The sequence below is a fragment of the Polistes canadensis genome, unplaced genomic scaffold (assembly GCF_001313835.1).
Source record: "Polistes canadensis isolate GaletaPanama2010 unplaced genomic scaffold, ASM131383v1 scaffold_19, whole genome shotgun sequence".
NCBI classification, from domain to species: domain Eukaryota; kingdom Metazoa; phylum Arthropoda; class Insecta; order Hymenoptera; family Vespidae; genus Polistes; species Polistes canadensis.
The window spans coordinates 859,696-882,152 of record NW_014569566.1 but is presented as its reverse complement, the minus strand read 5'-3'; the positions used below and the strand labels follow the sequence as shown (position 1 = coordinate 882,152).

General features: G+C 37.0%; 1 protein-coding gene across 1 annotated transcript in view; it reads right to left on the bottom strand.

Moving 5' to 3' along the window:
* The window catches only part of LOC106793824, a 44,840-nt gene extending 22,967 nt beyond the window's left edge, over positions 1 to 21,873 (bottom strand). The window contains exons 1-3 of the mRNA XM_014761055.1: positions 19,308 to 21,873; positions 10,699 to 10,749; positions 1,745 to 1,837 (exon numbers count right to left, since the gene is read on the bottom strand). Of these exons, the coding sequence (XP_014616541.1) occupies positions 1,745 to 1,837; positions 10,699 to 10,749; positions 19,308 to 20,349 (1,186 nt within the window). The 5' untranslated portion in view covers positions 20,350 to 21,873. The remainder of the gene's footprint in view (positions 1 to 1,744; positions 1,838 to 10,698; positions 10,750 to 19,307) is intronic.
* Between the last annotated feature and the right edge of the window lie 584 nt (positions 21,874 to 22,457).

Below are 22,457 nucleotides of genomic sequence, written 5' to 3'. Positions count from 1 at the left end.
TCTAATTGTAAGATCTCATTATTTATATTAGATATTAATTTATTCTTCATTACTGTATTTTTGTTTGTTTATCGGACTCATTTTACGGATTCCAATTATTTTTCTATTAACAAGCACATCATTTTTATAGATAAGTTATTTATGTTATGTTACTACTACTATACTAATTGTCACTAAGTTGTTTGATTTTAGTGATATAAAAAGGAACTAGTTAATCTAATGGTGGTTAAACCACCGTGCATTAAAAATATTGTTTACTATAGTATAAGAAACTCCTCAAAAATTCATTTCATTAAGAATATTTCTTGACCTTGTCCCAAATACACGTAAAACGTTGAATTGAAAAAAAGTACGAAAGAAGAATAAGAAGAAGAAGAAGAAGAAAAATGTTTGTCAAAGAATCAGAATAAGATAGATAGAGAAAGAGAGAACGGGAACTAAAAATTGATCTCGTTTTGTAGCCAGGGCCAACCAAAAACGTTTCGAGAGTTCCGCGAAACAAACGAGAAGGAGAACGAACGAACGAATGAACGGAGGAACGAAGGAACGAACGAGCCGAAAAACGAAAAGAAAAGTTCACGTACCACGCGGTGCGTCATGCGTGAAAACCTGCAAAGCAAGCGCGTCAGCCTCGTGGAACGTCCACGTCGAGAAAATTTCTTCCAAGATGAAGAAAAAAGATTGAACGGATGGAAAAAAAAAAATAAAAAATGCAAAAAAAAAAAAAAAAAGAGATAGATAGGAGAAATTTTAACTGTGTACAATTTTCCTCTCGCTTATGTTAAGTTTCGATAAATTAAAAAAGAAAAAACAAAAAAAAAACAAAAACGAAACAAAAATAAGAAACTTTACCGAACGATGCGTGGAAATTTTACAAATTTATCTAAAAAAAAAATCATATGATAGATTCATGGAAAGTATCGCGTGGAAAAAAATGACAAAGTAGAAAAAAAATGTGTAAAAACTTTCCAATCTCACTGGGTCGGAACCATAAAAAACTTTTTTCCGTTTGTTTTAGTTTTTCCAAGAAAAAAATTAGAAATAAAAAAAATAAAAACGAAAACGAAAAGGAAAAAGAAAGAAAGAAAGAAAGAAAGAAAGATAGAAGAACCTGTTGGCAAATTCACTGGTAGTAGAGGATCTCGATTGTAGGACGCGGAAGTGAAAAACGCATGGCGAAGACGAAGACTAAGAGAAGAAATCGTTCTCGTGGCGACGTTCAAGGTTAGCCACGTGGATATATAGGCGTAACCATTGATACCAACCAAACCAATGGCGTAGACTTAATAAACCATTACTTGAAACAACCGTTACGATGACAAAATAATCATAACATCCACCACACGCATTCTTTTCTTTTAATTATTAAATTCAATTTAAAAAAAAAATAATATAGCGAGACCAAATACCGAACAAAATAGTAATAATGATTGATAATAATTAAAAATAATGATCAGGGTGCGTTCATAGTGTCGAAACTTTGACTTTGTAACTGCATAACGGAGATTGTTTTTTTTTGTTTTGTAAAAAATTTACTTTGAAAATATTAATAATAAAAAAAAAATGGGAAAAAAAAAAAACAGATTTGGAAAAACCTAATATGAATGGTAGATATTGCAAAAAAAATTCATCAAAGATGGAAAACAAAAAAAAAGAATAATACGAATTAGGAATATGTGTCGAAATTGGTGAAGAGAAAAATGATCTAAAAAATGGGAGAATATAATATTTAAAAGATAGTTACCTTCTCCGTTGGTGGTAAGAGAGCCGGGAAGTGGTAGCAGGGGCGTGTTGCTTTTGCACCGACGTTGTTGATCCCCTTCGCTGGGCGCACGATCTGAAAATAAACGGGCAACCCCTTTTTAGAAAGAGAAACTTCTTCTTCTTCTTTCCCTCCAACGCGTCATTTGTTTTATTATACTATTTGCTAACACTTTTACGCGACACTCCTCCTACTCCCCCTCCTCCTCCCACCCCTCTTCTCGTTACTCGCACTTTTCTCGTCTAACCCAAAACCGTACGCTGCTAACGCATTTATTTATACGTATCTAAGTATATGTATTTTAGTATTTTCTACAAATGAATAATAATAATAATAAAATAATTAACGCAGATGATGACCCAAAAAAAAAAGCCGTGTCCAATTGTCGTTGATTTATATAAAAAATGACATAATAAAAATAATCATGATTCCGAAACGATCCCAAGACAACAAAAAATTAATAAAATTTTCAAAGAAAAACCAAATATTTGTCAATCATCGTTGCACAACAATATCAAAAAAAAAAAAAAAAAGGAAAAAAGGTTTAAAAAACAAATAATAAAATGACCTTGTACAAACGTGTAGTACGTATGATATATATATATATATATATATATATAAAAAGAAACAAAACGAAAATACCCGTATAAAAAATAATACCATATAAATTCGCAGATAAATCATTGTTTTAATTATTGCGAAATTTATTGCAACAACTGCTGTGAACAGCATTTAGACTGAAGAAGTAGAAATAGAAGAATAAGAAAAAGAAATAATAGTAGTAGTAATAGTAGTAGAAGAGAATTCTCGATACATAAAGAAGTCCCAACCGACGATTTACGTTCGAGTTCACGATCGCGGACGATTAATCTCGCGGATTTTGAAAGAGGGTGAGATATAGAAAGAGAGAGACAGACAGACAGACAAACAGACGGACAGACAGAAACAGAGAAAGACAGGCAGACAGAAACAGAGAGAGAGACAGACAGACAGAAACAGAGAGAGACAAAGAGAGAGAGAGAGAGAGGGTGGGAGAGAGGGAGGTAGGGGAGGGAAACCACGGAGAAGGGAAAATCGTGCCGAGCATATCGTCCGGATGATTCATCGGTGTGTACTTCGCGTGGAAATTCTCTACGGCGCCGTCTTCGTCGTCTTCGTCGTCGTCGTCACAAAAGAGCTGACAGAATCCACCGAAATAATGATTCTCTCTTTCTCTCTTTCCCTCTCGCGAGACGTCTAATTTATTTCTTTAAAAAGATAGAGGGAGAGAGAGAGAGAGAGAGAAGTTGCCCCGAGGAACACGAGGAGGATCTAATTTCGTTCCTGACAAAGCGCGATTGCCGTTCGCGGTTTTCTAATTTTGTCCTGAGACGAAAAACTCAAAAAAAAAAAAAAAAAAAAGAAATTCAACGAGACAAATGTAAAAAGGAAAACAGATAAATAAATAAATAAATAAAGTAAGAGAAACTATTTGTGAAAAACAACCACCCACCCATACTTGTATGAGAAGAAGAAAAAAGTCAGAAAGAAAAAGGAAACAAAAAGTAAATTAACAATAATAATAATAATAATAACAACGCGAATCGCATTCTAAAAATTGTGCAATTATTTTAGAATATATCTCGAAAGATCGAAGAACAAAAATATTTGTAGAAAATCCTTGGATAAATTGGATTTCTTTTTTGTATTAATAAATGAATGATAATCTAACAAACATCGGAGTAAAGTAAATTAACAATAATAATAATAACAACGCGAATCGCATTCTAAAAATTGTGCAATCATTTTAGAATATATCTCGAAAGATCGAAGAACAAAAATATTTGTAGAAAATCCTTGGATAAATTGGATTTCTTTTTTGTATTAATAAATGAATGATAATCTAAGAAAAATCGAAGTGAAAGATTGAAATTCATTGATTCTCTCGAAAAGAGAGAACACTTAAGAGAAACACACGCGTACGAGCTCACACACACACACACACCCAGAAAAAGAGAGAGAGACATAAGATACTTGAATACTTGACCGAATTCTTCTAGCAAGGAGGGGTTTAAGCGTTTCCTGTTTGCCGAAACCCGAAAGAGTATCTTAAAAGGTTGCTCTGGTAAAGAAGAACGATGGACCCTGCCGAACGCAACTAACATAAGACGGCATTCCTCAGGAACGCGAAGGGTGTATTTCTTATTTTTTTTCTTTTTATTCTTTTACTTATTTTACTTCGAAGGACACCAAGAAACGATACTAAACGATACCTGCTTCTCCTTCTCCTTCTTCTTCTTCTTTAGTTTCGAGGATGATAATTTCTGATGGTTAAACACAACTATCTCCTTTTCTCTTTCTGATCTGACACGAGGAGTGAACAAAAAGATAGAAAGAAGTAGAAATGATTGTCATCGGAACACGAACAATATTTTTCCTTCTTTTTTTTTTATCTCTTAAAAGAACACACACATATATACTCAACAAGCAAACAAGTAAGCAAGCAAGCAAGCAACCATAACTACACTCTCTCTCTCTCTCTCTTCTATCTCTTTTGTTTAGAATTGGTGAGAAAAAAACTCGAACGATGTTTGTGCGCGATCAAAACGTCGCCGTTATTACCGCAGAACGTGGGTGCCCAAGTTTACGTGTCAATTTGTTTCTTATCATCGGACTAATATTTGCACGATGATTGTGTACATCCCCCTTACCCTACCCTCGTCTCACTACCTGATGCCTGGTGGTGGTGGTAATGGTAGGGTAAGAATAGTATAGCAATATGGGGAAAAATAGGAAGGAAGGAAGGAAGGAAGATAGAAAAATATGAAATTAATAATATTACTAATAAACACTAGTCTAGATTGAAACAGTTTTGTTGAGGGTTTCAAATTATAACGAACGAATACTTAACGAAGTTTAGATGTTTTGTGTTTTGAATATTAATAAAAAGAAAAATGTATGTCTACCCAATGAAAAAAGACGCTGAACTGTAAAGATTAAGGTAACATGTAAAAAATTATATATGTCGTAATATAAGAAATAATAATAAAATAAAATTTCCAGTTGTTGAAGAAGTCTTTCAATAAAGGGACGAAATGTCCAACTTAGTTAAATTAAGTTCTAGTTCTTTTTTATGTCCAAGTTCCCTGTGATACCTTATCATTAAGAATTAAAGAGAAAGAGAGAAAGAAACAATGATCTTTCTTTTCTTAATCATGTTTATACAACCCCCATCTCCTCGTCTCATCTCATGGTGATGGTAAAGTAAAAAAAGTGGTGTACAATAATATGAGGAAAATAGGAAGGAAGGAAGATAGAAAAATATCAAAAAATGAGAGAGAGAGAGAGAGAGAGAGAGAGAAAGAATCCATGATCTTTTATTTTGGTTTTATTTCAAACCTTTTTATACAACCCTCATTTATCTTTTTCTATTCTAAATTCGTATATAGATGTAATCTCTACTCTTGTTCACAAAACCATCGAAAATAGTTGGGAAGGGAGGGGAACTACGAAAGAAAACTATGCCGCTATGTTGATCTTTTTCATTCTGACATGAGTCAATGGAATGCGAGTGGTTGGTGCCGGTGCCACTCCCGCCGATCGTCCCTCAAAATAAAAAAAGAATGAAAACGTGAATGAGAAAGATTCGGGGAAGAAATAGAGAGAGAGAGAGAGAGAGAGAGAGATAGAAAATGCGTGTTCCTAACTTCCTTCTAAATAAGTGTGTAGTGGTAGATGAAAGATGATGATAGTGAATAGTAATAAATGTCTTTGTATATGTGTTTGTTTGTGTGTGTGTACGCGAGAATGCCAAGGACGAAGGAATGGGGGCAACAGGCGTCCACCATAATTTCATTTTTTCTTTTATTTTTTCTTATGTTTTATTATTTTATATTATTATTTTTTTTTTTCTATGATTACGAAAGTACACAATTTTAGATATATTAAATATAATCTTTACCGAAAATAATTTCTACGCGAATATTTTGGACACACTTTATTGTACATGGAATTGAAAATAAATTAAAAATAAAAGTTAAACGGGGTTGGAAAGAAGAAGTGGGTTGAAATGCAAAGGAAATAAAAAATTTAGAAGCGATACACGATACTCGAAAAGATTTGTCCTCGCAACTTGTTACGTTCGAAAGGGACATACTATTTGCTGTACGTATTATTATGCATCGTGCACATGATAACTGAATACTATACACTCATTCTCTTCTTTCGATGAACACGATTTGTAAAGGTTTACAACGTGTCATTCGTCTCGATGATTTGTTTGAAATTTACGCAATATTCGTATGCGTAATAATGTGTTCATTGTTTATTAATTCCGTTTCTCTGTTACCACTTCCCTTCCCCTTCTTCTACCATTTTGCATAAATTTACAAAATCGTTCCACTTCATTCTACTTTTGTTTTTCTTCCTCAATCAAAAATTCCTCTCATTTACTTGTTTGTTTTTATTTTATTTTATTTTATTTTTAAATAAAGAAACGAACAAAATATTAACCCTTTGAGTGGTGAATACTTTTAACTGAAGAGTATTTTCTACGAATGAAATAGTTTATTATTAATATGACCAGATATGCTAATATTAATAAATTATATTTAATTAATACAATTTTTCTTTTCTCACAATATTATTTTCATTTGACAAGAATCATGCGTTTACCAAACGCATATATGCGTCCATAGCACTAAAAGGATTAATATTGTCATAATATAAAATGAATCATTATTAATCGTAACGTATGATCGAATTATTATGCTATTAAAATTGTAATGAATTCTTTCTTCTTTTTTTATTATATTATATATTATATAAGTTACGATTAAAATAGGAACGCATAAATTCGCGTTGAAATTTTCTGTTCTTTTTTNTTTTTTTTTTTTTTTTTTTTTTTTTTTTTTTTTGGCCTCGAAATGTTTTCTTTATAAATGTAAAAATACACGATAGTAGAATACGATCGAATTTTAAAGGGGAAGAGAAGTTTTCTATATAAGTTGGAACGAACCCTGACGGGAAAGAGCAGATTGAAATTCATCCCGGTGGGGAGCACTCGAGCGGCAACAAGTGGCCCGTTTCGTGGCTAAAGTGTCCTTCTTTTCATCTTTCCCTAACTTTTCTCTAGCTACTTTTCTCAAGAGAAAGAGAAAGAGAACAGAATTTTTTGTCGTTAAAAAGAATTCTCTTCGACGAAAAGTGTTCTTCATAAAAAAAAAAAAAAAACAAAATCTTTTACTATCGAACTATCCAATTTTACCAACAAATATAACTTATTCACATATACTCGTACACATTCTTGCAAACTATTAATAATACACACACATATATATATATATAGATTGGGGGAAAAAGTTTGTTCGTATTTTTACGATATTAATTAAATTCGACAATAATTGCGTTAGTTTCCAAAAAAAAAAAAATAAAATGATACACCATAATAAAATTAAAAATTGATTATAAAAGGAGACTATATATTAATAATACGAACAATATTTGTTTTTTATTTAGAAGATACGAATAGAAACATTTTCCCTGATCCTATATATATATATATATTATTATTATTATTATTGTATATAAAATACTTATATCATCGAATATACAAAATGACGCATTAAACGTCAGCTTTGGATCATTGTCAGATAGTTCTTACATAAACGTAAGCTTTGCTACGTCCTATCGACGAGAGATATTGACCTCAGGCTATAGAACCACGAAGGTAAGTACTTCTCCCTCTCTATATCTCTTTCTCTTTCTATACACATATTATATACATCCACATACCACACATTAAAATATATACGAGCTGTCTAATATACATGTATCATTCTATGTATATATATATACAGATGTCGAAGAACGCCTAACTGCAGGCGCTATTATTTCGTCACGATGAGAGCTTGGCACGAAAGTGTATACATATGTTTGTATGTATGTATGTGTGTATGTATGTATTTACCACGTATGTCAGAGATTAAAAGAACTTCATCTTTGTAGACAAATATGTAACATTTCTTTTTCAAATTTATTATTATCATCATCATATATATATATATTATTATTATTTTAGACAGATTGTAGATATGTAATTTGTATTACAAAATGATTTTAATTATTATTATATTTTTAATATAACAGAAATATATGTGTAGACAAATATCTAACATTTCTTTTTCAAATTTATTATTATATATATTATTATTATTTTAGACAGATTGTAGATATGTAATTTGTATTACAAAATGATTTTAATTATTATTATATTTTTAATCTAACAGAAATATATGTGTGATTAAAATATTGTATTTATATATTGGGAAGAGGAAAATAATCATTAAAAATTTGTTATCCATTTATGCGAATACCTACACGTGTTGTTCATATATACATGTAGAAATACGTCAGTAGTTGTCTCCCCGTATATACCTACTTTCGTATCGAATTCCTTTGTATAAATAGTCGTGAATGATCGGAGTCCGGTTGCACGTTCGAAATAACTTATTCTACGAACGGAATAGTTTGATGGACAGGTTAACGAAAGCAAATAGCATTGTCGTGCCGAATATTATTACGCAAGTTCATTTTCTTCAAATAAGTTTTATACTTTATACATATATATAAATGAAATGTTAATATATAAATGAAACCTATCGCGAGATAATTGATTGTGTCAACTAGTATCCATCTTCACGAACAAATAAGTATTGTATACGTATATAACATGGTGAATATAAGTGTGTGTGTATATATATATGTATAAAAAGTATTACATACACGTGTGTTCCCACATTGATCGTGAGAAAACCAGTTTAGGATCGAGCACGAAAGAAGATAGAAAAAGGGGGAAAAACGTCAAGATCGAAGCAGTCAAAACTGTTGCGAACATTGTACAAATAAAGAATACAAGGACGATATATTTCTCGAGAAACGTGTATTTATTTAATATCATTCGTCAACGAATCGAAACTGTTCAAAACTATCTTTCATTGTGTACGTGGTGGATATTCGCATTATATTTTTAATTCATTTTCTCAATGTAATATATAATAAATGAGAAAAAGAATAATATGTATTATATATTTTATCGATTTATAAAACACCTTGTATAGGTATCAAAAATTTTCTACAAATTTGTTTCAAGAAAAAATAAAATGTGATTGATTGTTGTGTTTAATTTACGATAAAGTAAATACGATTATAAATTTATATATATATCTATTTATAATATCGAAAACAATGATCAAATGTAATTAACAATTTTAAAAATCGAAACAATAATACCAATTTGTATTATACGTGAAAAATAACGTGGACAAAAATAACATTTGTTCGTTATATTATTTCGCGTATAATTTCGTAAGAAAATTTTGTTCTCTTTCCAAAAAAATATTAAATTAATAATAATAATAATAATAATAATAATAATAATAATAATAATAATAGTTTGAACTCCGTTTCTATCGGGTGGATCTTCTCGCGTGTGCGAAAATGACTCGTCCGATCGATCGTACGAGATGATGGTTTGCACGCGAGAGGATTATATCGACCACTGAAACGATGATATCCTTTGAAATCCATAGCAATACGTTCCCCGTCGCAATCAACAAGATGATCGATTTACAGACACGAATTTGACGCAGCAAGAAAATCAATGTGATTCATGCTTGGTCTTGTATAAACATACATAAGTACCACCCCATATAAATAAACAAACAAATAAATACACAAACATACACACACACATATATGATATATCTCGTATAATTGAATATTCAAAAATTGTAATTATTTCATATACATTTTCATTAATTATATTACCATCTATTTGATTCTCGTTAATTAATCTTTTACGAATCTAAACAGATGATGGATGAGTCTAAATTGATATTTATACAAAAAAAAAAAATTCTAATAGTCGTGTGCAGTAAAATTTTGATTAAAAAACACGATTAGAATGACATAAATTAATTGAAATATTACAAACATGATTATTGTATACAAAATAATATTGTCTCTCTTTCGTGTTTGTTTTTTTTTTTCAATATAAAATAATATATAAATATCTAATAGTTATACATATATATTGTGTGTGTGTGTGTGTGTTTAATAACCAAGATGTCGGATAAAAAAGCGAACCGGTAAATCGAGATCTAGTCGCATATTCGGTTATCAAAACGAATGTGTCGCGTCGTCGATCGTGTTCATATAAGTTCGCAATTATAGATCTAATTCAAGATAAGAGAATAAAAAGATAAACTAATGTGCTGCGAAAGATCGTAATCGAATCTCGTATCTTCGCTACCAGTTACGCGAATAATAATACAAATAAAATAAAAAAAAAATAAAAAAAAATACATATATATATATAAATGATTAATATAAAATACGATAAAAAAAAAATGATATTAGTTGGTTAGCATATATTCTTGTTCTTCCAATACCACGTAGCATCATCATCATCATCGTTGTCATATATTTGTTCGTTCTATTTTTATATTTTTGCTGTCGAAGAGAAAAAATTCATACTATGCGAACAAACACACAAACATACATACATTCATACAACAGAGACACACACAGACAGACAGACAGATAGACAGACAACTCTTCTAACCGTGTATATTTCGATACGCTTATCGTAAAAGATTATTTTCTAAGCTTGCTTTGGGCTAGGTCGTGAAACGTGACACGCGTAGCGCACGCGTATAGAGGACCAACCAACTAACCAACCATCTAACCAACCATCTAACCAACCATCTAACCAACCAACCAACCAACCAACCAACCAACCAACCAACCAGCAAACCAACCAACCAACCTTGCTAGTAGACGTTTGCGAGCAATAAACATGAGTTATCGCTGGTATCTTAGCGAGAAGGAAGACGACACTGTTAAACTAAGATGAAAGAAGAAACTAAATGAATAATAAGAAAAAAGAAAGTTCTTACCTTCTGGTCTCAGCCTGTCTGCGATAAGGCAGTAGGGGGGTGGCGGCGACTCTGTAACAAAATATACAAATACTATAATCTCTGACTACCGTAAATACTTCGATAGTTTCATCAAACAAATACAAATACTTATATACAAACACATTTATATATATATATATATATATATATATANTATATATATATATATGTGCGTAGGTTTAATCTCTTCAAGGCCTTTACCATCACATATACTAAGGATAGTGGGAGGACCATTGAAATTTTAATTGAAAACTGGTAAGAAATTGAGCTAACTAATTGTACGTTATATATTTATTTTTTTTTGTACTTCGTTGAAAAAACTCCCATTATAGGAAGATAAATATGATTTTATCTACACAACTTTTCGAATCGCTACGAATATTTCGTCAAATTCTTGTTCGCCCGTAAAATAATTTCTTCGGATTTAATTAATAATAAAATATTACAAGATTTTTTTGTATGTTTGTGAAAAGCAATTGAAAGACAAAAAAAAGAACAACAACGAATAACATAGTCGTCCCTTGCAAAAGAAAAAGAAGAAGAAAAAAGATCAAATACAATATAACGGATTTAAATTAAAACAAAATTCTTCGTAGAGAAATCGTAGAAAAATTTTAATCTAGACTATAATATATACGTGCTATTTTTTTTTAACGATCCGTTATTAAGATTCGTGGCAGGGGAAAGGAGGAAGGGGGGAAATCATTGATAAATTATAAACAGACTTGGCTAGAAAAAGACAGAAATAAAGAAACAAGAAAAATAAAAAGATGAAGAAGAAGAAGTAGAAGTAGAAATGGACTCAAGGACCATGGTGGTGGTGGGTTAGTTTGCTTGGATGAGGAGGCCTCTCTAAACTACTCTTCTCTTCTCATCTCATTTCATCTCATCTCGATGGCATTGCCGGCGATACGAAATATCTCGAGAAACGGCGCTCCGTTAGAAGTCCCAGTCCAAAAGCGGTGGAGTTCTATTATTGGCACGCACCAGTGAAACCGGTATGTCGTTTTTCGTCCTTTTACGTATCTCGTTCTGAAAGCATAGATGGACGGACGGACGGACAGACGGGCAGCAGCAGTGCGAATATCTCAAACGTCAAGGTAACCCTTGAGAAAGAAAGAAAGAAAGAAAGAAAGAAAGAAAGAAGGATAGATAGAAACGCCTTCTCGACGCCACCACCACCGTTACCATTCGTAGAATCCGATGGAACGCGCCTCGGACAAAAATAACTGGGAAAATGGCGATTGGATAACTTTTGATCAATACTCGAAAAGCGAAAATAAACTATTATACCGTATCCCTAGCGAAATATAGCTTTTTGTTTTCTATTATAATCCATATTTCTTTCTCTTTCCTAAACATTCCACGATTTTTCATCGTACGATTCACCCACCTTCCCGCCCATCCACCCACCCACCCACCACACCGCTACCAGCATCACCACCCTCTGTCTTCCTCTTTTTCCTTGAGATTCCTACCCCATACCGTGGATAATATTTATTTTATCTTAAACGATAAATCCTTTCCCCGTTTCGTTCGAATTGTTACGTTAAATGCATATGCATTTATGTATATATATATATATATATATGTATATGTGAGCGTGTGTGTTAGGTATATTTGAGAGTAGGGATAGGAGAAACGAGTTATTTGTTGTGTGTGACCGAAAGAGACGCTTGCTTACTTATTCTACGTATACATTTACTCGCGCCGAAATTCCTAGACGATAACGGGGGCGACGGCGACGAAGACGACTACGACTACGACTACGACGACGGCGGCGTCGTTTCAACAACGCTTCTTTAATGGCCGACCTACCGTCGCGCCTACACACACGCGTAGTCGAAGAAATGATACCACTCACTCTCTCTCTCTATCTCTTTTATCTTTCCTTATTACTATTATCAAACGTGATTTCGTCTCTAAAAAAACGCGATCCTTTTTTTTTTTTCTACACTTCCTTCCTTAACCAAATATTTTTCTTTTTTTTTTTTTTCTTACGCCATAATTCTTACTATCCCCACGTAGAGAGTAGAAAAGTAAAGAAAATAGAAGAGAAAACGTGAGTCGATTATCTCTAGTTGGAATTTGGAAAAGATAAGACGAGGAGGAAGAGAAGGAGGAGTAGGAGGAAGAGGATGTTGATGATGATGATGATGATGATGATGTTGATGATGGTCTATTTGTTCGGTCGAGTTTGCCTTTTCAAAATGGCGGCATATTTTTCAGAGATCTCATATGTTAGACACGCGATATATATCACCGTATTTTATTTTATTTACCAAGATGATTATTTCGAGAGTGTTCACATGCAAATATATGAATATATTTATCTTTTGCATCTTTAAGAGCCCCCTCCCCGCCCCACCGCAAGAATCCCGTCAGCATGTATTTATAGATTGTCCCCCACAACTAACGGATCTATCCTAACGTATTATGCAAAAGTAGGGGAAAGAAACAACAAAAATAAAGAAAAAATCCTTATCGATGAGAGAAATTCGTTCCCGGTTAGGATGATGATGATGATGCTTGCTTGGTTGCTTGCTTGCTTGCTTGCTCGGTCGGTTGTTTCTCGCGTATCTTCCGACGCGCCATCTTGCTCACCTGGATTTATCCATAATGGCGGAACACGATTAACGTTCCTTCTTTTTATTCTTCATCTTTTCTCGTTTAGCTTCGATCACCGATCCGCAAGACGAAAATAGACCACACGCAAAAAGATAGAAAGATGGAAAGAGATGAAGAGAAGGCGGCTCCTCCTTCTCCTGCTTTCTCTCTCTCTGTCTCTCTCTCTCTCTCTCTCTCTCTGGTTATTTCTCACGTTCGTTGGGTATGATATCGTGCGCTGTGGCATATCAATTAAAATAAAGTCGCTGACTCAGGGGATACTTAAAATTCTCGTCAGAGTATGAGAGCGCCGCCGATACTATCCCGGTTTGCCAAAACACGATGACCTTGATTGTTGTTGCCGGTTGCTGCCTCGAGCTATCGCGCAAGTTCGAGAAATAAAAAGACATGAGAAAAGAAAGAGAGAGGAGAAAAAAAAGTGAGGACATGAATGAATTTAATTCTACCGATACGAAATCTACAGAATATAAACTTGGGAAAGATCGAAAAGATTTATACTACTAATCGCTGAGAAATTAAAGACAAATATATATATATATATACACACACACGTTTGAAATCTTATCGATTACTCTCGGGGAGATATCCTCTGATGTCCGTTCGATGTGACGCAACTTGACATGAACGCAACTTCCGAGAGAGAGAGATAGAAAAAGAGCGAGATGGGGAAGGGGTGGTTGGAAGGAGGGGAAGGAAAAAAGAAGGATAAACGCGAAATTAAAAAAGCAAAGGCTACTGCCACGGATGCTATACTTAATATAAGAATGAACCACGACAACGACGACATAGATAAAGGACCGCGAATAGGAAATATATATATGTGCGTGTGTGTTATACGTAAATACATACGCACATTTATAGGCGACTACTACGACTACTACGAGGACGGGGTCGGGCGACGGTTTGCGTAACGATATCGTCGTCGCTCGATGATAATCGATTCGTCGGAGTGAATTATTAACGGCCTCGCGCGCTAAACTCATACACAACGAATAACACGGCGAATGCAAAAACAAAGATAAAGGCGCCGGTGCAGGAGAATTTGCCTTTTTCTCCTTTCCTTCTTCTTCTTCATCTTCTTCTTTTTATTCTTACTCTTCTTCTTCTTCTTCTTCTTCCTCTTTCTACTTATTCTCTTCCACTATACCAGCAACAGTACCACCTCTTTTTTTTACCTCCTCCTGCTCCTCCTCCTCCTTCTCTTCCTCCACCTCTTTCAAATCATCGGTATCATCGACGCGCATGTTACGAAAAACAAGGCGCCATCGTAAAACGCGAACGCCAGTTTACCTTAGCCAAACGAACATTAATCGTTATTCTAATTACGATAACTACTATACTCGAACTACATATATTCATTTCTATTCTAACGATGTCTCGAGTCTAGACTGAAATAATAAGATAATTAAAATGACATTAACAATAGAAGAGATAAGACGAGAGAGAGAGAGAGAGAGAGAAAGATAGATCCTCCCTGTTAATATAAAAAAAACTCAAAAAGTATTCATTAGATAAAACCTAAAAATTCAAAGATACCACCACTACTACCTACCCCCCGTTGTTGTTATTGTTGTTCTCATCATTTTCATTTAACTCTTCGACGATTCTCTAAATATAATCAAAAATATAATATACTCAAGAGTCTCAGAGAGATATCAGATAATTACCAAATTCAAATATATATATTATCCCTTGAAATAACAATCTATATAATATAACGATAAATTGTCATTAGTTAAAGATCCGATTTAAAATCGTTCTTTACTTCTTCCTTTACCTATTCTTAATATAACATTGTAATCATAAACAACGGAATAAATAAATCGAGGAATGTAAAATTGGAATCTCTCAATTTCGACGACAGAAAGAAAGAAAAAGAGAAAGAAACGTCGTCGTCGTAGTCGTCGGCGGCGGCGGTGGCGGCGTGAAGCAGCTGTGGAATACTGGCGCAACGTCCGAAGCACGACGCCGGTGTGCGGGCCGATCCGCGCTTGCACATGTCGGTCGTCGTCGTCGTGTCGTGGTTGTATGTGTGCGCGCGAGCGCGTGTTCACGAAAGACCAACCAACCAACCGGCTTCCTTCCTTCGGCTCGCTTCGGTCAGCTCCTCGGCTAATGCCGGCTGGCCTCGACAATTAGCTGGCGCCAGCAATGACACGCAGCGGCGCCGGGCCGTGCCGTGCCTCCCTTCCCACCCCCTTCCTCTTACCCTTCTCCTTCCCAAGCCCCTCTATCCCTGTGCCACCGCTTCCACCCTCCCCGTCAGCCCCACCTCGAATGGCCGGCCGGCCGGCCGGTCGGTCGCTATATACTTTGCCCCCTCCCCTCGTCCCCCACCCCTTCGTTCACCCCGCTACCCTTAACTCCTTCCATCCTTCACCGTCGCGTCGCATCGCGCGAACCCGCCAGCCGCTCCCTCTCTCTCTCTCTCTCTCTTTCTTTCTCTCTCTCTTTTTCATTCTCTTTCTCTCACTTTCGTTCTTTCTCTACACCGAGAGAGAGAGAGAGAGAGAGAACACAACTCGCTCAATATACGCTTTATTTTTAGATTCATTTCCTTCTGCCCATAAACTCTGATTGTGCAGCTATTGGTAAGAACAGAGAGAGAAAGAGAGAGAACGTGTCGGCATCACTCCCTCCTCCTCACTCTCTCTCTCTCTCTCTCTCTCTTTCTGTTTTCTCTCCCTATCGCTCATCTTCCTTTTTTTTTTTTTTTCGTTTTCCCGAGGTTGCTGCTGGTTGTAATGTGGTGTTGCTTTCTACTGCTGTTCTGTTACTGTGGTGCTACCCACCAATATCTAACGCCTAAGATCCATCATCTTGTTTCGGTTTAAATCGTATCTTCCTTCTTCTTCTTCTTCTTCTTCTTCTTCTTTAAGAAAAAGAAGAAAAGAAGAAGTAGACGATATATATGTCGGTTTCTATTTTGAGATATACGTTCGCCTCCCTCGCTTTTTTTATACTACTACTTCTTCTTCTTCTTCTTTCATTCTTTCTTTCGGTTGGCCTTTTCTTTCATGATACGATGAAGAACGCACGCAACATCGAAGAACAGACATGTACGTTGTGTTTTCTTCTTCTTCTTCTTCTTCTTCTTCTTCTTCTTCGTCGTCGTCGTCGTTGTCGTTGTCGTTAGGTTAGAAAACGTGCTCTTTCTACTCGCAACGAAAAGTACTTTACTTTAAACATGCGATAGAGTATCCCCTATTTACTATTCCACGTTGAATTCATTTTCCTCCCAGACCACCCCTCTCTCTGTACCTAACTCTTTTATCTCTACCTCACGAACGTTCTTGTTCCATAAAGATCAAAGTCTACTTGTTGTTCTTATTCTATCCAATAATCTCAATTCCAAGAATGAAAGAAGTTACGAAATAAATAGAAAATACTTGGACTTTATTCTGTTAATCAAAAATTCGACGTGATTTTTTATCAAACCCCGTGGGTGCAGTATCATATATTTATTCGACAAATTTTCAACGTCTCTATATCTATTATTAGAAATAGGGTGTCTCGCGCGTAGTAGTTGATGATGGTGGTGGTGGTGGTGGTGATGGAATTCAAAGGATTCCCGTTAAGTCTTGAACTTTTTTTTTTAATTACAAAACAGACCAACGCAAAACGACAATGAGAAACTTGAAACAGAAACTTTTTAACGGGATAATGTAATTCATCGTGGATTTAATCGTACAACTCTCCGATTCGTGATCTTAATCTTGACTCTTGTCGCGCCTACTTTATTTATAGTGGATTTTATCTATAAGAAAAATAAAAATAAAGAACCCCTTGCCCCCTCCTCGGGGTAGGGGGCAACGGGAAAAAGAAAAAAAGGTAATACCTAACTAAGCAACGTCACGAGTCGTCGATTCGATTCGAAGAAGGTGGGTGGATGGGTTGTTCACTGGGTGTACTTCTGAACACAGGACTGCGCTCACGTTTTACGACGCTTTAAACGACGATCGGTCGAGTTACGTAAAGGAGTTCTTACTTTACTGGCGCCTACTCTCTCTCTCTCTTTCTCTCTCTCTCTTTTTTTCTCTTTCTTGTTTTCACGTCGGCATAAGAGGCGAAGGTTTTTTTTTGCAGTTAAAGTCACGTCGGTGATGGTGATGGTAATGGTAATGGTAATGGTAATGTTAGTGGTGGTGGTGATGCCAGTGCCAGTGCCAGTGCCAGCAGTGCTGGTGGTGCTTGGTGCCGGGATCGGAATTGTCTGGAGATACGTTTGAAGGAAAAGAAACAGAAAAAAAAAAAGAAAAGAAAAAAAGCAACCCGAAGAAACGGATGTCACGAAAAAGGTCTGCCATAAATTCGTTACTTCGATAAAACTTGACGACGATAACGAATGAACGAACGGACATAAACAAAAAAAAAAAAGGACAAAAAATACAATAAATAAAAGATAACAACAAGAACAAGTGGACTAGGTCTAGTAGAACTGTTCTCTCTCTCTCTCTCTCTCTCTCTCTCTCTCTCTCTCTCTCTCTCTCTCTCTCTCTCTCTCTCTCCTATTCTTTCAATTCCCAATCGAATCGTTCTGCGACACATTTTTTTCAACGATCTCGAATCATTATATTAGTTTCGATGTAATATAAAATACCTGAGTAATACGATGACGCAATGAATTCTTATGCGAAAAAGAGAATGAAAGAAAGATAATCCCCGAGTAACTTTCTGAAATGAAATTTAACGATAATGGGGTCTGGTAGGTATCGAGGGTATTACGCGTGGAACATAATGTTCGAGCAAACAGTAGGTAATCCTCGGAGGTAAAGCAATAAATCAAAGTTTTACATCCGATCCCCTAGTATACGGATAGGTGACGAATACCGTTCCTGCCGGTAGTGGTTTACTGTCGTTTTGATGTTCCGTCTTTATTCGACGTCGTTAAATCATTCTCGAAAAGGGGGAAAAGAAAAAAGAAAAAAGTGAGAAAAAGAGAAAGAGAGAGAGAGAGAAAGAAAGATGTCGAAGAAGCGTAAGTTCTTCACCTAAATTATCGCGAATGGTTTACGAGCAACGGTGTAAAAGAGACTTCCTTCTCTTTCTCTCTCTCTCTCTCTCTTCATATTATACCGCAGGAAACGTAAACGTAAGAGAACACGAACGATGGACGCGTGCACGTATGCACGTATGCACGAATACACATGGCAGGGACTAAACTGAACGCGATTTTCTTCGGTCGATAAATATTTTAACATGCGTTTAACAGATCGATCCCGATGCCGACACGATTAAACTCCTTAACGAGGGCAGATATACGGTAAACCGCGACGCAACTCGAATAAAACGCGTTCCGCGAACCGTGCAGGAAAACGATCGGCCATCGGAATATCATCTATTTCTTTCTTTATTTATTTCTTTATTTATTTCTTAATTTTTTTGTCTTTTTCTATCACGAGATACGATTAAAAGGTAATTACGAAAGCTAGCATTTAATGTCTTTTAAAAGAGCGCGACTCGATTGCGGATACGATTTTTTTCTTCCTATTTCTTTTCTAAACGTATCTCGTAGTATCGTCAACTATCGCTACCACCTACTTTATCGACGTGTGTTTATTACGTATGTTTGTACGAGAGAAAGAAAGAAAGAGGGAGAAAGAGAGGGAGAGAAAAAATGGTGTTTGTTTGACGATCGAATCGCAAAAGAAAGAGCCTGTCACAATAAAGACGAGGAACACGTGCGCGCAACAGCAGCATTCAATGTGCTGCTGCTGCTGCTGCTGCTGCTCTGACAGAGTTACGTAAACACGCTGGCGCATACGCGAGAAAAACGAAACGAAACGAAACGAAATGAGAGAGAGAGAGAGAAAGAAAGAAAGGGTAAAAGAATAAAAAGAGACACGCAAGTCGATCTACTTTCGCAGCGGGAATTTTTGAATTTCGATTCAACGATCGAAACCATAAGATAAGAACAAAGTTTTTTTTTATTCGAATTCTATAATGTAGAATAAACTTACCGGGTTTGCAGAGCCGACTCCAATGGTAGGGATTGCAACAGACGTAGACAGGATCCTTAGCCGAATGGCAGATAGGAAGCCTCTTGAGTTCTTCCGAGGGCATGAGATCCGGCCATCGCCAGATTTGGCAGCAGAGCACGAGTGGATCCATCGATGTGTTCTCGAGCGAACCTCTGACCGGTACCCTGTTGGCCGAGTATCTTTTTCTCGAAGAGGATTGTTCCTCAGGTGAGTTGTTATTACTACTGTGTTGTTGTTGTTGTTGCTGCTGCTGATATTGCACCTGGTGATGCTCGCCGTTTTCAGGAGAACGACGACGTCTCCGATGATATCGCAAATTATTACGATGATGATTGAGATGATGATGATTATGATGATGATGCAAATGATTTTGGTGCCTGTGGTTGGGCGGTTGTGGTGGTGGTGGTCTGTGGTATTGCTGGTCCAGTTGTTGATTATCCGATTGACGTTGTTGTTGTTGATCGTCGATCTCGCTATCGGAATCGCTACTATTACGGAAAGGCCGTTGTTGTCTCGGTACTAAGATGCACGAGCCGAGATCGGCGCCGCAACTTTCGACCGCGGTCAATAACATCTCCAATTGATTCTCCTTGAGCGTCTTGAGGAGCTCCTTGCACCTCAGCAATCGACTCGGATACTCGTCATCGTCGTAACTTTGATCCCCACCGCAGCAACCTTGATGAAGTCTACTCGACGTGCTGCTGCTCGATGAAGTTCGAACAGCTCCTAATCCTGATCCTCCTCCTCCTCCACCTCCCCGTTGTCCTTTTCCGCCGAACGACGACGAGGACGACGACGACGAAGACGCTCCTCTGGTGGTGGTGGTGGTGCTCGTTTGGCCCGCCGGTACCGTGGTCGTCACGTTGCCGCTCGTGTCGTTTCCGGCGCCGGTCGTGTCGATTGTGCGATGAATACGTGACGAATCCTCTTGAGCTTCACACTCGGTTTCATGCTCCCCACGGACCTTCGCCTTTAGGAGACGTCTAGTGAGCACCGTCCGTTTGCTCCAGAACATGAACATGAAACAGGATTTGCGGTACGCGCATTTGGTTGCCAGTACTTAACAACTTAACCGCTTTTAAAACACCTATCAAAGTCGTTCCTCCTCTCGATTTAATTTTTTTCCTCGGCATCCAACCTGCTCCTCCGACACTACCACACTACTGCACTAACTCCTATCACACTACCACTACCACACTATTACTCTCCTCTTCTCTTACTTACTTACTTCCTTTTACTTTTCTGAGAACTTCCAGATTCCTCCTCCAGAAAAAATAAAGGGGATAAACGAAACGAAAGAAAATACAAGAAATGCAGAAGAGAAGAAAATGTCTCTCTCTCTTTCTCTTTCTCTCTCGTTCACGCACTTTCGTTTTTGGAGGGTAGCATGCGCGACCGCCAGCGAGGATTCTCTGTCTCTCTTTCTCTTTTACGAAGGGAAGAAGAGAACGCGAGCCGGTGGAAGAGCTCGACGGGCACGTATATTTATTTACGTTCAACGTATATCTCGGCGCACTTTAGATCGCGCGTTCCCGAAATAGCGTGACAGTCTCTCTCTCTCTCTTTCTCTTTCTCTTTCTCTTTCTGTGTCTGTCAGCCCTACTTCTCCCTACTAACTTCGTTTAAACGAAGCTCGGAGGAGATTTTCGAACAACTACTACTACGCGTGTCTCGAGAAAAGTGTATTCCCTCTTCTATCTTATTTCTCCTCAGAACTCTTTGAAAGGGGGAGGAGGAGGAGGTGGGGGTAAAACTACCAACGTTCCTCCTCGTGGTTCCCGATTTCGCACGACGACACGACTAAGACGAAGGAGGTTAGGTCGAGTACCGCTCGGCTGACCTTGAACTCTCATTTACCTACACGTCGACGTGGTTGGCGAAGAAGAAGGCGAGAGAAAGAGGGTGGATGCGCTGGCGCACTCTAGATTCTCTTTCTCTTTCTCTTTCCCTTTCCCTCCTTAAAACTTTATCTCTTTCCCGATGTTTATTATCGTCGCGACGCGAGTGTCGGGTATGGTAGAGGGGAGAAAGAAAACGCTCCTCTTCTTCTTCTTCTATTTCTTCTCCTATTCCTCCCCCAGTTCCTCTTCTTCTTCTTTTTCTTCTTCTTCTCTTCGTCAGAACGCGATTCGTCAGCATCGAACGTTCAACGAGTGACTACCCTCCTCGTTGTTGTTTTTGTTGTTGTTGTTGTTTTTGTTGTTGTTTTCGTTGTTGTTGTTGTTTATTGATTATTTTCACTCGAAGTAACGAGTTAAGTACTAAACACAGAGTTCACGAGGAAAAACAAAAAGAAGAAACAAAAACTAGAATAACCAACAAGAACAAACAAAAAACCGTGAAAAGAAGAAGAAAAGAAAAAAAGAAATTCCTAGGTAGGGTCAACTATTGCACGTGACACGCGCGTATAAGAACAGCGCGAAATTCAAATTGTTGCACAGATCGTTCGGCACGAACGTATTTACAACAGCACGCACACACATACACGCCACTATTTTAATTTCTTTTTTCCTTTATTTCTCTCTTCTCTCTTCTTTTCTCTACCTCTTTCTTTCTTTCTTTCTTTATTTCTCTCTCTCTCTCTCTCTCTCTCTATCTCTTTTTATTTCTTTTTCTTCAAACCGATGAAAAAAAACAAACTTCTCACAACATCAACGAGATGATATTATCGTTCGTTATAACTAACGACGAACACAAAACGACACTTTCCCTTACTCTCGAAGGTTGTTGCTGCTGCTGGTGCTGGAGCTGGTGCTGGTACTGGTGCTGGTGCTTTCGAACCGCGTGCGCCGTTGTCCCTGCCGGCAAGCCGGCGCCGTTCGATGACGAACACCACCACGACGACGATGACGACGACCACGACGACGACCACGACGACGACGTCAACGACGACGACGACGGCGACGACGACGACGACGTCAGCGATGTCAACAACGAGAACCACGACCACGACCACGAAGTTGACAACGACGATAAAATGAAAAATGACAGGAACGACGTGAAGGAGGACAGCGACGACACTGCAACAACCTCCGACTCGAGATCGTCGCGTCGATCGCTCCCCGTCATCCGTGCTCGCGTATCACCGTCTGACATTTTCCGCTCGCATCGTCTATCTTTCTCTCTCTT